Consider the following 16,349-nt stretch of genomic DNA (forward strand, 5'->3'; position numbering starts at 1 on the left):
TCTTTGCGGTTTGCTTCATGCCAGAAAGTAGTCAACCAAACTACCGATACTTAATGGATAATCTGTTTAAGTAAGTGATGGAGCAAACAGGTAACCCTGCGTTCATGTGGAGTTCGATTTGGCTCCATCTTACCTGGAAGGATGGTTGTTGGAGGAGCTGGGAGGGATGGCCCATCGTCCTTCTTCCAGGAGATGCTAGAGATCAAGCCACAGTTCTTGGTGTGCAGAACACCACTGAGATCGGATTCCCCCATCTGAAGAGTTTTTAAAGATGAGTAAGGGATCAAATTGGGATCGGGAGCTTCACTTGACCCCCAGAGAAATTGTAAAACGCCGGCCAAACTCACTTAACCACTGCCTCACTTAATACAGAAATGTTGGTCTCCCTTGTGGTTGTAAATCGAATACTACCTGTATTGTCTGGTCTTCGTGTGAATCAAGCTGCCACTTCAGCTGTTCCTCTTTGCTTCCCACAGATACATTATCGGCTCCCTAGAATTATTAATAGCGGAGAGCTATATGATTGTTTATCTCAACGGGGCGACCACCCGGCGGAGAATGCCCAGTTTAGGATGGCTCAGGAAGTGTTACCAGCAAATCGATAGGAGGTAAGATTAAATAGGGGGAGGCGGATACTGGAAGAGGCTGGAAGAGCAATACAGAGTTCTTTAAAGGGGGGGGGATTGGGGAAGGGGCTCTGTCTCATATGCGACTGGAAACACCGCATAATTTTTTGGGAAGAGGGGTGTTGCCTTGCGTTGCCAAACTCTGCGTTGCTTTTATTGACCTTAGGTTAAGGAAAAACCTGAAGTCCTTAATAATAGTCCATCCTTCCTGGTTCATCAGAACACTTCTGGCAATCACAAAGCCGTTTATTAGGTAACGGACACCACATTTTATCCCTTTCTTCATTAAGCTACGCATCGGTTAGCGCTGTAGCAGTGACTGTTTCCCTCCTGTCTCTTTCAGCTCAAAATTCAGCCAAAAAATCAGATACGTCTTTACTTTGGCAGAGCTGGCAGAGCTCGTCCCCATGGACAGCGTGAACATCCCCGAATGCATAAAACAGTAGGTCCCCCTTTCTTTCTTTAGTATCCTCGGGCCCCCAGAGCGCCTGGAGGTCTAGGCCCGAAGTGCTCCCCTCCCTCCGAGGAGTTGGGATAGAGTGGCAGCGACCACCGGCTCCTCCCAGGAGTTGGTTGTTAAAATCCAAATGAATGGCTGGCGCCCTTGGGCGCTTTCTCAGAGGAAGTCACCCGCCCTGCCCAGATCCCTGCCAAGGGATTCCAGTTGCCTTCAGGGATTGTTACGGAGGCTCCGAGTCCGTTCTTTCTAACCAAGTCTGAGCCAAATTCCTTCCAGGGATCCTAATCCCCCTTCCCAGAATGGGACGGAGCCTCAGAGATGCCCAGTCGCTCTGAACGTTGGAGGGAGACACACAATATTTCCCTCCTGTGGAGGGAAAAATTAAAAATAAAAAACCTCTTTGCTTAAAGTCGTTCGTATACATCGGTGCTGGGAATGCTTGGGTTTGGCGAGTCCTGAAACCTGCACCGGCTGTACTAAAACTGAATTTTCCCTACTAAGGTATGAAGAGAAAAATGTAAAAAGAAACTCCAAAGGTATCTGCACTTCTTGATCAGGACTTGCCTGTCTTCTCGCCTCCTTCCGCTCTGGGCTGGCTTTGGGGGAGGGAGGCGGCTGGCTGGAATGCACGCGGCACGTGGGGCTGGGCGCTCACCCTCGCCAAGAGCTCGCACGGTTCCTGAGGCTCCTGCTGGGCTGCTCACACCGCTGCTTCTTTCCAAGAACAATTAAGAAATTCCCCAAAGCTGAGTCTTGGCGGGTGGTTCTCGACTTACGACCTCAACGGAGCCCCAAATTTTCTTGCTAAGTGAGAACATTGGTTAAGTGGGCTTCGCCCCATTGTACGGCGTTCCCTGCTTCCGTTGTTAAGGGAATCACTGCAGTTGTTAAATCAGACCACGTTAAACACCGTCGTTAAACGAATCCGGCTTATCCATTGACTTTGCTCGCAAAAGGGGATCGTGTGACCCTGGGACACTGCGACTGTCAGTTGTCAAGGGTCCAGATTCTGATCACATGACCATGGGGAAGCTGCAGTGGCTGTATGAGTGAAAAAAGAGCTTGTAACTCACTTTGAACGGTCTCTAAATGAACAGTTGTAAGTCGAGGACTACCTATATTAACACTTAACCTTCAGGCGGGGAACTGCAAATTGTCCAAATTGGGCAGCCGTGGCTGTAAAAAAACACACTTAATTTTAGGCTGAAGGTGGTTGTGACTCAGTCTTCCTTTGCTCATCTATCTTCAAAGCTGACGGAATTACTTCTTTTTTCCCACGTTGTGCACTTTGTGTTTGCAACCCCCCCTTTCCCCTCCTCTCCCCCCCCCCCGATTTTTCAATGCATGCGGAATATTTCTGATGGGGCTTTTAACAAGAGCGGCTTGCTAATGAATTTATTCATAAATATATTTTGACCGCGCTCTCAAATCTACTGCGCTCATCGCTGTGGCTGATTAACAAATCCATTTGATCCAGAAAGTGCTGGTTTTATATATAATTGCTTCAAATTCCCCCCTTTTTTTCTCCTTTGGAGGGACGGCTCAGAATATTGCAAATTTAGCAAATCCCCTCCGAAAGCCCATCCCATCTTCAAAAGGGTTATGGCCAACTCCTGCTAGGTGAGAGTCGAGGTGGCGCAGTGGTTAGGGTGCAGCACTGCAGGCCACTTCAGCTGACTGTTATCTGCAGTTCAGCGGTTCTAATCTCACCGGCTCAAGGTTGACTCAGCCTTCCGTCCTTCCGAGGTGGGTGAAATGAGGACCCAGACTGTGGGGGCAATATGCTGACTCTGTAAACCGCTTAGAGAGGGCTGAAAGCCCTATGAAGCGGTATATAAGTCTAACTGCTATTGCTATTGCTTCCCTTGGGACCTGATCTAACCCAGGGATTAGGCTGCCAGACTTGGGAAATTCCTGTATTGTATGCAGAAGACATTGAAGTAATTAGCTTGAACTCTGCACGTCTGAATCTGGTTGTTCGCACCTGACCAACGCAGAGGAAAAGTTGCCCAGTCAGTTTCATTTCCCTGTTAACTGTCACCGTTCAAAGTTCCCCCTCAAGTCTGTAGGAAACTTCCTGCTTTAACGTGTATTTGTTGTTTCACTGCAATTGCTGAACGATAACGTTTCTTTTTTTCCCCCCACTCCATGCAAACATTTGCAAAATGCGACATATTTTTTCTTCTTTCTCCGATGAGCAGAATTGATCAAGAACTTAATGGGAAACAGGAGCAGAAGTCTGAACAGTAAAAAAGAAAGAAAAGAAAAGTATTTCTGAATTCAAGCCGAGAGTGAAGAACACGCTGGGAGATCCGAAGTCCTGAAGAAGACTTCTGCGTCTGGACTTGGCCTGTTGAATGAGGCACTGCCGAGTGGGTTTGCAGTCCCAGGGGATGCCGACACTTCGTAGTTGCCTTTATTATAACTTTCACGCGGCAGTGTCACAAAGGCACCCTAGGAGGGGCAGCCATTGTTATATCGCGATGCTTATTCAGTGAGTATTTATATATGCTTCAACGTTAAGGGGAGAGATAATATATATATATTTTTATGACTCTTCAACGCATATTTTATAATTTTCATCTGAGAAAAACCTCTTGAGACGCACTAGCCCGCTGACGGCGGTCGTTGTTTATTTAGGAATAAAATGCATGAGAATTTCTTATATTATGGGGAAATGCTTCTTGGCTAAAGAAGAGAGAAATGTAACTTTGGTTATCTGCTACGCTGGCAAGATCCTTTTGCTATTTCCACTGTGCTTCTTCACCTTGGAGTTGGGTGTCCTCAGCACAAACTCGATTCAGTCCAAGCCCTTCTGTGTTGAAACGTTGAGGTTTCAGCTCCCTTGCCTCTGAACAGAAAAATCCGGGAATTGAGAATACGACTCCTGTTCGAATGTTGGGGCTGGTGGAGGCTGTCTAGCTCTGGATGCCCAGGGAGTGATTTATTTGGGAATTTGGGCGACATTCCAGAGCCGAATGTTGGTGGCCTCCCAGCCGGTCTTCTCCTGGAGAAGATCTCAGTCCAGCTTCTGATGGGCCTTACTTCGGCATAGAAGGATGGTCTTTTATGAAGGTTTCACATTATGGTCTGTCTCTCTTCCCTTCCCTTTCCTTCCCCTTCTCTCTCTCTCTCCCTCCCCTCCCTCCTTCCTACCTCCCCTCCCTCCCTTCTTCCTTCCTTCCTTCCTTCCCTCTCCCCTTCCTTCCCTCTCTCCCTCCTCCCTCTCACTATAGAGAGCCGAGGTGGCGCAGTGGTTAAATGCAGCACTGCAGGCTACTTCAGCTGACTGCAGTTTGGCTGTTCAAATCTCACCGGCTCAGGGTTGACTCAGCCTTCCATCCTTCCGAGGTGGGTAAAATGAGGACCCAGATTGTTGTTGGGGGCGATATGCTGACTCTGTAAACCGCTTAGAGAGGGCTGAGAGCCCTATGAAGCGGAATATAAGTCTAACTGCTACCACAATGTGCAGGGGAGTTGCAGGACATGGTATCAGGATGTGGCACTCAAGAGTAGAGAAAGTGTAGGGACAAGGACAGCTTAGCCTACGGAGGCTGCTCTCAAGCCCACCCCGCGTGCGACGCCAAGGTGGAAGAACAATGTTAGGTGGTGATTTCATACTTTGGAAAGCAAAGGCTCTTGAAACGGCACTTTCCACCAGCAGCTTCACTTTATGCACTTTTTTTTTTTAAAAAAAGGAGTCTCTGTGTGTAACTGCGTGTTTGTGTTGCATGTTTTGCCTATTTTAATGGCTGCTTTTAAGAGTGGCCTTCTCAGTCGGATGTGTCGGATGCACTAATTCCTAGCGGGGTAATCATCAAAGCCATCGTGGATTGTAGCAGAAATGTTGAAAGGTTTTTGGAAAGCTTGGGCATCATCGCTCTTATTTTCAATTTGTATTTAAAATTTGTGCCCGTTGTTAGCAACGCAGCGTTTTCTTGTTCCCAGTGTTCATGGAGGGGGAAATAACTGCCCGTGTGTCTGTTCATAACCCAGTCAATAAAACGTTTTTAAATAAAGAAAGGCTTTAACCGGGTATTTATGTCATAAATGCTTAAGTGTATTTATTTTAAGATGGGGAAAATCCTGTTTGTCTTGCTTAACAAACCCAAATCTTCACACAGCTGGAGTGAAAACGGTTGTTAAGTAGCACAACAAGAAGACGAGCCGAGGTGGCGCAGTGGTTAGAGTGCAGTACTGCAGGCCACTTCAGCTGACTGCTATCTGCAGTTCGGCGGTTCAAATCTCACCGGCTCAGGGTTGACTCAGCCTTCCATCCTTCCGAGGTGGGTAAAATGAGGACCCGGATTGTTGTTGGGGGCGATATATGCTGACTCTGTAAACCACTTAGAGAGGGCTGAAAGCCCTATGAAGCGGTATATAAGCCTAACTGCTATTGTTATTGCTAAGACGAAGGAAGGGCAGAGAGGGAAAATGGGGCAGTTGAGTCAACGGGGCCAACAAGAAAAATAATTGGCAGGTCAGACATTGCTTGTTGTCTCGTAACAACCCAGACATGATTTGAAAATGCTGCGGATTTTCCTCGGTGCTCCTGTGAAGGGTCTGAAGCGGTGGCCCATCTGTCCAAACGCCATACGGCAAAAGGAGAAGTTATTAGGCACAGAAAAACAACATTTTCTGCTGCTCTTTGCCCCCTTTTTTGGTTGGAATGGGGCTGTCAGCATTTCTTCATTCAATAATCAGGAAAGAAAACCACTGGACTCCATTTGTTGAAATCAAGTGTACTTTTACTAATTATAAATGAGCAGTTGCAAAGCTAAGCTAAGTCTGGTTAATTAGGCGTGAAAGCGAATTATATTGAATAATCCATTGCCCTCCCCTTGGCATCCCGTGCACAGTCCAATCATAATTCTCCCAAATGTCAGGTGTGAGATAACTTCGAAAGGCATCACCAGGATGGAATGCAGGTTCCGTTGGCCTTGGCGGGAAACACTCCTCCACATGCGCAGTAAGGTGGTCAGTTCAGAGTCTAGAAACTTCCTCCAGCACAACGAGTCCCCTCCCAAATACCATGCCCCCCCCCCCCGCTCCCCGTTTCAATGGCAGCCAAAGCAGTGGCAAAGCAGAGGCTGACGGGCATTGCTTCCCTGGCTGGAGGTTTGGGCAAAATCCCTGTCTTTGTGTCCACGTTGGGTTTAAAAGTGGGCGGGGAGACCTGGGCTTCTGGGCAACGTGGCTGGCCAGCTGACCCGGTGCCAGGAGGCTGGCATTGAATTCACTGGACGACCTGGAGCAGCGCTTGCTCCGTTTCTCCAGTAGCTGAAGATCTCCTGGTGGCGCCCCATCCAAAGGCCACCCAATAAGCCCTGCCTGTGGGGCGGCTAAGCTGCTCTGCGCACGTGCAGAGTGCGTTCCCCGTGCATTTCTAACGGAGAAGCCGTTCCCGAAGGGCGATTCCCTCCGGTTAGAGCCAGCCGCACGTGGAATGCGGAAGAACCGCTAATGCCAGCCCTCCGGCTGCCTTTTCTGCGCATGCGCCGCCCTTTCCCGGCGCCGTCGCCTTCGCTCTCGCTGCCGAGCGCTCCACGCCCTCCGCCCCGCCTCCCTCAGGGGCGCATGCGCGCCTTTCGGCGACGCAGAGGCTCTATGGTCGCGGCCACGGCGTACATCGACTTCCGCTTCCGGGCCCCGCTCGGTGGTATCGGGAAAGAGGCGGGCATCGGAGCCGGCGGCCCGTTTCTCCGCGTCGGAGGTCTGGAGGAGCCCGGCGGGCCCCGTGCGGGCGAGGGAGCCCTCCTCGCCGAGGTAGAGCCGGGGGAGCCGCTCCCCCCCCCCCCACGCCTCGCCCTGCCTGGGACTCCGCGCCCCATCATCCGCAGCCGGCTGTGCGCCCCCTGTCCCATCAGCCTCCCCCCGGCCAGCGCAGGCCCTGCAGCGCGGCTCTCCCGGGGGCCCAGGCGCGCCTGGGGTGGGCGAAGGCCCGTAGGGGTCTCCCCAGACGGGGTGGGCGCTGGCGGGGCCCTCCTGCAAAGCCCGTGCAGGGCGCCCACTTCCGGCCAAACACGCGTGTCCGCGGGTGCCCACGTGCAGAGGAGAGGCGGTGGGGAATTACCCCACCCCCCACCCCGCAGGTGGAGCGTTGGGGCCGGTTGGGCGCCCCGTAGCCCAGGAAAGGCCCCGTGGCGCCCTCAGATGCAGATGGACAAGAGTTGGAAGGGACCTTGGAGGTCATCTAGTCCACCCTCCCCCCCAAAAGCAGGAGACCCTACACCGTTTCTGACAGGAAGGCCTCCGAAGAAAGCGTGTGCATGTGTTGTGTCTCTGCCTGTGCGTGCATTGCACTACAGTAAAAAGGGGGTGCGGGGAGTGGGGGCTCAGCCACTTTGCAGCAGGAGTTTTTTTTGGGGGGGGGGAATCCCTTCCCTGCAAAGCCTCTTCTTGCAACCGGAAGATGCATTTATTCCCATCTTGTCCCTGACTTACGTGGCGCAGTGGTTAAATGCAGCACTGCAGGCTACTTCAGCTGACTGCTAGATCAGCAGTTCAGCGGTTCAAATCTCACCAGGCTCAGGGTTGACTCAGCCTTCCATCCTTCCGAGGTGGGTAAAATGAGGACCCAGACTGTGGGGGGCAATATGCTGACTCTCTGTAAACCGCTTAGAGAGGCCTGAAAGCCCTATGAAGCGGTATATAAGTCTACTGCTATTGCTATTGCTATTGCTATCTATCTATCTATCTATCTATCTATCTATCTGATTGTTGGGGGCGACATACTGACTCTGTAAACCGCTTAGAGAGGGCTGAAAGCCCTATGAAGCGGTATATAAGTCTAACTGCTATTGCTATTGCTATTGCTCTATCTATCTATCTATCTATCTATCTATCTATCTATCTATCTATCATCTCTATTCTATCTATCTATCTTCTATATCTATCTTATCTATTATCTATCCATCCAAGGCTCAAAGGTTGACTCAGCCTTCCATCCTTCCGAGGGCGGGTAAAAATGAGGACCCGGATTGTTGTTGGGGGCGATATATGCTGACTCTGTAAACCGCTTAGAGAGGGCTGAAAGCCCTATGAAGCGGTATATAAGTCTAACTGCTATTGCTATCTATCTATCTATCTCTCTGTCTGTCTGTCTATCTATCTATCTATCTATCTATCTATCTATCTATCTATCTATCTATCTATCGAATTGTTGGGGGCAATATGCTGACTCTGTAAACCGCTTAGAGAGGGCTGAAAGCCCTATGAAGCGGTATATAAGTCTAACTGCTATTGCTATTGCTGTCTGTCTGTCTGTCTGTCTATCTATCTATCTATCTATCTATCTATCTATCTATCTATCTATCTATCTATCGGATTGTTGGGGGCGATATGCTGACTCTGTAAACCGCTTAGAGAGGGCTGAAAGCCCTATGAAGCGGTATATAAGTCTAACTGCTATTGCTATTGCTATTACAACAGTCCGTTTAGGGACCGTTCAACAGTTACAGCAGTACTGGAGAAAGTGACCCATGGGCGTTTTTCACACGGCCGTCGCAGCCTCCGCCCAGGAGGCCGCCTGGTCAAAGCTCAGGCCTTTGGCCAACTGACACCTGTTGATGACGGTTGCAGCGTCCTGGAGTCACCAGCGAAGTCGAGGGAGGGGGGGGGAATTGGACTCCCTTAAAATTTCATTCTATGCATGCCGATTAGTGGCCATTCAAAGTGACGGTGACAGGTATTCTCACCCTGTGACTGTTGAACTGGAACGACTCCAGTGATTTCACCTAACCATCATGATGAGAAAGGGGGTAAAATGGGGCAAACCTCATTTTACGACTGTCTTGCTGAGCAACAGACATTTTGGCTCCCATTGTGGTCATAAGCCGAGGACTACCTGCAGTTGGAAGAGCAGGGTGTAGTTGGGACTTTATCAGCGAGGAAACAAAAGTCTTTTTCAATCATAGTTGTTTTATCTCAGCCTCTCCATTACCTGCTTCCTCCTTCCCTCACCAGGTATAACTCGCCATTCTGCCATTTTCCAGGTCTTTAGTGAGAGTCGAGTGGATTCATATCTCTGGATGAGCAGCCTCTGTCTCCTTGAGCCATGGCTTACCAACTGTACAGAAACACCACCCTGGGGAACAGCCTCCAAGAAAGCCTGGATGAGCTCATTCAGGTAAGGTATAAGCTCCTTTTTATTCCCACCCTCCTGAATAAAATGGCTTAAGTAGGATAGAGACGATTGAAGTAGATATGTATGAGTTTTGCAGCCAGAGATCAAAGCAATGCATACTGTTTAGGTCAGTGGTTCTGCTGGCTGGAGAATTCTGGGAGTTGAAGTCCACAAGTCTTAAAGTTGCCAAGTTTGGGAACCACTGGCTTAGGTGAAAACAGTGTTAAGAGTGCTTTTCCTCCGTATCATAATTGAAGACAAAAAGTAAGATGACCCTGATGATAGGAGAGGTTTCACGAAGACAATAATTTAATTATTTAATTTAATTAACCACATTTATGCCGCCCAATCACGAAGGACTCCGGGTGTCTTACAAAAAAATAAAGAGGAAAAAAAAGACACATAATGAACACATAACAAAAGAAAACGGTTTAAAATAACAACATCCTCATACATTCATTCTAATCGGAGCTGGACCTCAACAGTGAGGTCAACAGCCCCAGGAGGCCTGCCGGAACAGCCAGGTTTTTAAGCTTTCCTTTAACTGTCCAGTTTCTCAAACTCAAAAACAAGGGTTTGAGTTGCGGTGAACCACGTTTGCTACTCCCCTTAAGTTGCAAACTTAAGTCATTTCATTGTATGAGGTGCATGACAATAAACTAAACTAAACAGGCAACATCACATTTATACCAATTTAAGCATTTTAAAGTTCTGTATTTGTTCAGCGGTTGAAGGGAATGAGAAAAACTAGTCAAGTCATGCTGGTTGAAATTGTAAACTCTAATCTGTGCTCGAAGGTTTCCGGCCTGTTCGGACAAACTTGGAACACCAACCAATGTGTGAATATCCAAACGAAGTTTTAATTTTGGGCAGGTGAATGTTTCCCTTTGGCGTTTATAAGGTTTTCTTCTTCAATCTTTCAGTCTCAGCAGATCACGCCCCAGCTCGCCCTCCAAGTCCTCCTACAGTTTGACAAAGCGATCAATGCTGCATTAGCCCAGCGGTCAGAAACCGAGTCAATTTCAGGGTAAGAAATGCTAATTAGAAATCAGCCGGCATCGACAGAGTTTGCGTACAGATTGCGGCTCTCTTCTAAGAAGCACTTATAATGGTAGCAGAATAGGGGTGATTTTTTCCCCCCTAGTTTAAATCTCTTTCTTCTAGTTTCCCTTTCAAACGTAAGGCTCAGAAGGAAGTCCTTGATTTACACCTGTAACTGAGCCCAATATTTCTACTGCTAAGTGAGACAATTGAACCTTTCTTTCCACAGTGGTTAAGGGAATCCTTGTTAGTAACGCAGTCGTTAAGTGAATCCAGTTTCCCCGTTGGCTTTGCTTGTCGGAAGGTCGCAGAAGGCAATCGCGTGACCTTGGGACACTACAACGGTCATAAATACGAGTCGCTGGGCTTCCTTAAAATCCTTCCCCAATTCTCCTGCTCACGGCTGTTCCTTTGGTGGCCACCAGGGGGATAGAACTATTCCCAGAATGGCTGCCTGCCTCTATCAGGAAGGGAGGGGAGCTGGGGGGGGAACTCAAGAGGGGTCTTTTTGCTGCTTTTCCTAAGGATCTCTGGAGGTTCTCAGTCGTCCAGGTCAGCGTTGCGTGAAAGGCCGCCTCCTTCCTCTTCCTCAAGAAGAAGAAGAAAGCCCTGTCCAAACTGCCTTTGGAAAAGCACCTTTTAAGGCCCTTTCCCTAAGCCCCTGATGGCGAACCTGTGCCACGAGTGCCACAGGGGGCAGGCGGAGCCATATTTGGTGGCAGGCCAGCCCACAACTCCGGCACACATGGCGCTGGCCAGCTGATTTTTCACCCTTCCGGAGGGCCAGAGGAGGCCGTTTTCGCTCTCCCCAGGCTTCAGGAAAGCCTCCGGAGCCTGGGGGGAGGGGTTGCATGCATGTACCGGGGGGGGGGGGGCTGCACGCACAGGTGGGCAGGGAGGATTGAGTGGGCGCACGCACAATTTTGGCACTCCGTAAGAGAAAGGTTGGCTCTCACTGCGCTAAGCCCCCCCCCCTCTTTCTTTCTCCCCAAAGGGCTCCCTGAACACCTACAGGTTTTGCGACAACGTTTGGACCTTCGTGCTGAATGACGTGGAATTCAGGGAGGTCACAGAAGTGGTGAAAGTGGATAAAGTCAAAATCGTGGCCTGCGATGGGAAAAGTAAGTTTTTTTGGGGGGGGGAGGTGACGTCTGCGTTTCTCAACCTTGGCCTTCTTTAAGCTGGGGGGGGGTGGGAAACGGGATTGCAACTCCCAGAATCGGCCCACCCAGCTTAAAAGTGGTGGAGGTTGAGAAACTCCGCTCTAGGGATACCGAAACCAGGAAGATGCACGGTTGCTCCCCTCTTGAAAAGAGGATATAAAAATTGTAGCTCCGGGAGTGGTTTAATCTTGGGCAGGTTTCCCTTTATCTCGAAGATAGCCGGCGTTTGCCAAAGGCGACTTGTTAGGAGGAGTAACAAGATTTTAACTCATACTTCGACCTGCCAAATCAACAAAAGGACAGATTTCCTGGTTCCAAGAACTTCCCTATCGCCTCTTTACACAGAGCCTCATTGTGTAAACGCGCCGGCTTTTTCTCCTCACCCGACAGCAGTTGTTGAAAGCGATGTTCAGCACATGAGGTGACCCTTGTGGCCCTTCCGTATGTGCAGATCGGCTGAGCTGTGTCTTTGCAGAAGCTCTTCCTTCCTTCTTTTTTCTTACCTGACTTCTTTCTCCTGAGCCGTGGCAGCAGATCCTCGCTTTCATACTGCTGTTTCCATTTTTGCAATGCTGGTGGAGGGCTGGGTCTGTTGAGAGCAGGACCCCCAGATCAGGGATTGCCATGTCAGGCCTTCTGCCTTTGGATCAAGGTTGACTCGGCCTTCTGTCCTTTTGACTTGGGTAAAAGAGGACCCAGATTGTTGGGGCAAGAGGCAGACTCTGTAAACCGCTTAGAGAGGGCTGTAAAAGCACCGTGAAGCAGTATATGTCTATGCTATTGCTATCTTCCTTCCTTCCTTCCTTCCTTCCTTCCTTCTTCCTTCCTTCCTTCCTGTTAGAATGCAGTATTGCAGGCTAACTCTGCCTACTACCATCAGTTCAATTCTCACCAGGCTCAAGGTTGACTCAGCCTTCCGTCCTTCCGAGGTGGGTAAAACGAGGACCCAGATTGTTGGGGGCGAGAGGCTGACTCTGTAAACCCCTTAGAGAGGGCTGTAAAGCGGTATATGTCTTAAGTGCTGTAGCTTCCTTCCTTCCTTCCTTCCTTCCTTCCTTCCTGTTAGAATGCAGTATTGCAGGCTAACTCTGCCCATTGCCAGGAGTTCAATCCTGACCAGCTCAAGGTTGACTCAGCCTTCCATCCTCCCGAGATGGGAAAAATGAGGACCCAGATTGTTGGAGGCAATAGGCTGACTCTGTAAACCGCTTAGAGAGGGCTATAAAAGCAGTACGAAGTGGTATGTAAGCCTGTGCTATTGCTTACTTGCTCCCTCTCTCCCTCTCTCTCTCTCTGCCCTTCACACGGCTGTTGTGGGGAAAATAGGGGAAGGAAGCTTTGTTGCATATGTTCGCTGCCTTATTTGTAAAATAATCAGGGGAGATATAAACCCTGGACTTGTCCCTGCAGTTTCCTTGGCAAGGTTTCCGGAAGTGGTTTGCCCTGACCTCTTCCTTCCTCAGTGAGAGTAATGGGCCCACATTCACCCATCTGGCTTTGGGGGCTGTCTGGAACTGTACTGTTTTAACCCCAAGACCAGCCTGGTTTATTCGGAATCCATGAAGTCTTCCTTCTGTGCAGCTCTGTTTCCCGAGCCGTGTTTCTCACCCGGTGTTTCCCTTCCCTCCAGATACAGGTTCCAATGCTGCGGAGTGAAGGGGGACCGGGGCCTCTGAGCCCACGTGGACTGGATGGGCAGGGCTTCCTCCAGGGGGAGCAGCCTGGGCCAAGAAAGACTCTTGTCGGGAGTTGTTTTAAGAATGCAGGCTCACTTTTCTTCCGGGAGGCCTAGTGGAACTTGTCTCAGCCAGGTCCCGTAAGGCGCCTCCGGCGTTGGCTCGGTGATGAAGATAAGCAAGCTTTTTTTGCCTTTTAAAAAAATAAAATAAAACCAGAGGGTCAAAGATAAGGATGAAACTTAACACAGCTGCTTTTGGGTTCATCAAGGTCACCAATAAATATTTTATTTAAAACTTTTAGTGGCGTGATAAGTATTGAATCCTCTTCCTATCTACGATCAGCTGGATTGCCGGATTCGCCTGTCTCCCCCTCCCCCCCCCCCCCCCCCCCCCCCAAATCGGACTATTTTGCCAGTCTTGGGGCTTTGCAAACATAGCCGATCTCTTTTGGTCTGCCTTAAACCCGAATTTAAGAATGGCTTATTCTTTTTTTTTTTTTAAATAATTTTTTTTTATTACATAGACAACACAGACACACAACAATGAAAAAACAAAAAGGAAAAAGAAAAGGAAAAAAACACAAAAACAGAAAAAAAAACCATCATCACAAACAGCATGTCGTTTGGTTACAAGTGTTTTAACCTTTATCATTCTTCTACATTTATTATTTCATTTAATAGGTCATTTACAGTTTGGGTGGCTTTGTTTACCATCCCTTCCTCCTGTTATAACACCACCTTATTTTTCCTTTTCTTTCCACCCTCTCTCCCTTCTCTACTTTCTTCCTTCCTCCTCTCCTTTCCCTTCCTTCTTCCTGTACCTTTCTCCTGCTCCTGCTCTTCCTCTTTCCCTTCCTACCCTCTTTCCTCCTCTTTCTCTCCTTTCCATCCTCCTTTCCCTTTCCTTTCTCCCTCCCTCCCTTCTCTACTTTCCTCCCTCCCTCCCTTCTCTACTTTCCTCCTTCCTCCTCTCCTTCCCCTTCCTTCTTCCCGTGCCTTTCTCCTACTCCTGCTCTTCCTCTTTCCCTTCCTACCCTCCTCTCCTCCTCTTTCTCTCCTTTCCATCCTCCTCTCCTTACCTCTTTCTTTCCACCCTCTCTCCCTTCTCTACTTTCTTCTTCTTCTCTTCTCTCCTTCCCCTTCCTTCTTCCCTTACCTCTCCTTTGTTAAGAATGGCTTATTCTTGACCTTTCAAAGATGGTTTTGTATATCTTTATTTTTTTGTTGGATTCAAGAGATCATGTTCTATATTTATCTGACCTGTATAAGCCACCTGTATTTATCATTGTCGGGATCTATTACATAGCCCATCTCCTTTTTAAAATTACACTCTTTAATCTAGGGAGAATCAACAACCCGAGTTTAGTCTTGAATCCCAAACTGGGAGTTCAGCTGCCTGAATTCTGCCTTCATGGACTCATCCAGGCGTGCTGAGTAGCAATGAAGGGATCGACTTGTACATTTCCACCAGAAAGTAAGCACTGCACGTTTTTTCTGCAGCCAATGAGGAAGTTGCTTGTTCTCCACTCCCGATTTCTCAGATAAGATTTTCCCTGGCTGGTTTCTGTTTTATTGCTAATAGTTAAACCATCTACCTGGGGCCATGATTGTGGGCATGGCAACATACATAATTTCCCAAGATGAATATCCTTTGTGCCCTCTTTGACAAGGCTTCAAGGCTTTTTTGCCTTTCACGACTGCTTTCCCCCTGAAAAGGCTGGTGGTTGGGCAGCGGCTGAGTCCTTTAGAAAAAGCTTCAAGCGGCTCCTCGGTTTCTGCCTGCAACGCTTAGAACAGTGTTTCTTAACCTTGGTGACTTTAAGTCCTGTGGACTTCAACTCCCAGAAAGCAGGTTGCCCTGGTTCAGAAGGACTCTACAAATCCATACGTCTAAACCACATTTACAGAAGCTCGTGGTGGATAGAATAAGCTACGATTAATTGCCCTCGTTTGTTTCTGTCCTATCAAGATGGTTACCCTTGGTTTGGGCCAGGGGCGTTTAAATCCACCCTTGCTAAAGCAGGGTCTCTCCAACTTCGATTCCTTTAAGCCACGTGGACTTCCAACTCCCAGGATTCCCCAGCCAGCATGGGGAATTCTGGGAGCTGAAGTCCAGAAGCCTTAAAGTGGACACCGCTGCCATAAAGCTTACATCATAATGACTCAAGGCTGTGAACTCACGACATCCCCCCCAGATAACCGAATGAGCCTCTTGTACAGGGAGCCCTCCCCCTGACCAGTTGCTTCCCGACTGACCTGGAAAAGATAGCCTGGATTTGATGGATGGTTGTGCCCCCTGTGGTCAAGCACTCCACAGTCACGACATACGTCCATAATGGACTCCTCCTTTGTGGTCCTATGTTGAGGACGTATCATAGGTGCAAAGGGAGGTTTAACTGAGCTAAGAGTTGAGGACGTGTCAAAGAAACGGTGTGATGGTGGTGGTTGAAGTCCCTTGAGAAGGTAATCATGGCCCAGTCAGCTTGATGTCAACCTTTGAGCAAACGTTGGTGCCTCTAGTTCATGAGGATATAGCAAAAGAAACCAGAATCTGCAAAACGTTTCTAATCCTGATTGACCAGCTTAATTCTGCATCCTTGGGCATGCTGCCTCTGCGTTTTCCATGTCAAATCCATTCCATGATTGGTTGGCAGAATTATACTCAGACAATTGGCCTTTGATGACCTTCTTGAGAAATTTCCTTCAGGGAGGGGCCGGCCTAGTTTGCTTTTTTGGGGGGAAGGTGGGGGAGGGAGCAAACTTTCTACCTCACACGCTGTTACCTTCCAAAATAAAATTTGACGTTTGAGATTAATTGGATCAGTGTCAGGCCTGCAGTAGTATTCCTGTTAGGATCTTCGGCCTGCCACACACACTCTTATTTTACTAGGCTGTTTCATGAGTGGGGGAATTGGGAGGGGGGATAGTAAGGAGTAGGACGTGGTGTTGTCAAAATAAAACATTCCTTTCCAGAAGCCCAAGGTCATCCTTTGTCTCCGCACCTCTGCATCTAACCGGAACTAGATGGGTGGAAATGCCAGCGTGGCAGTGGAAGATTGGACCATGTGATGGACTTGTGGGTGGGTGGAGGACAAGATCATGAACTTTCAACTGGGTGGGCTTTCGGATTCGGGTTTCCCACAGGTGTCCCAACATGTCTCTCTTAATAAATTGGAACTTTGAGGAAAGTTCTGCTTGAACTCTTGATTTAATTTGGATGATATTTGGAAAGCTGACAAGCAGCTTATTTGCCTTG

At 48.7% G+C, this 16,349-nt stretch overlaps 2 protein-coding genes across 2 annotated transcripts in view; both read left to right on the top strand.

Annotated features, from left to right (window-relative positions):
* The window catches only part of LOC116519256 (BCL2/adenovirus E1B 19 kDa protein-interacting protein 2-like), a 4,482-nt gene extending 1,138 nt beyond the window's left edge, over positions 1 to 3,344 (top strand). Inside the window, exons 2-6 of the mRNA XM_032233088.1 lie at positions 1 to 70; positions 477 to 608; positions 793 to 879; positions 970 to 1,068; positions 3,288 to 3,344. Of these exons, the coding sequence (XP_032088979.1) occupies positions 1 to 70; positions 477 to 608; positions 793 to 879; positions 970 to 1,068; positions 3,288 to 3,336 (437 nt within the window). The 3' untranslated portion in view covers positions 3,337 to 3,344. The remainder of the gene's footprint in view (positions 71 to 476; positions 609 to 792; positions 880 to 969; positions 1,069 to 3,287) is intronic.
* A 3,352-nt stretch (positions 3,345 to 6,696) lies between these two features.
* Positions 6,697 to 13,240, top strand: LOC116518915 (transcription initiation factor IIA subunit 2-like). The gene is given in 6 exon segments (XM_032232459.1): positions 6,697 to 6,852; positions 9,081 to 9,214; positions 10,135 to 10,213; positions 10,216 to 10,238; positions 11,247 to 11,373; positions 13,046 to 13,240. Coding segments are annotated over 5 exon segments (327 nt in total). The 5' UTR covers positions 6,697 to 6,852; positions 9,081 to 9,142; the 3' UTR covers positions 13,072 to 13,240.
* The last annotated feature ends 3,109 nt before the right edge of the window (positions 13,241 to 16,349 follow it).

This window comes from Thamnophis elegans, chromosome 16 (assembly GCF_009769535.1).
Source record: "Thamnophis elegans isolate rThaEle1 chromosome 16, rThaEle1.pri, whole genome shotgun sequence".
In the NCBI taxonomy this organism is placed as follows: domain Eukaryota; kingdom Metazoa; phylum Chordata; class Lepidosauria; order Squamata; family Colubridae; genus Thamnophis; species Thamnophis elegans.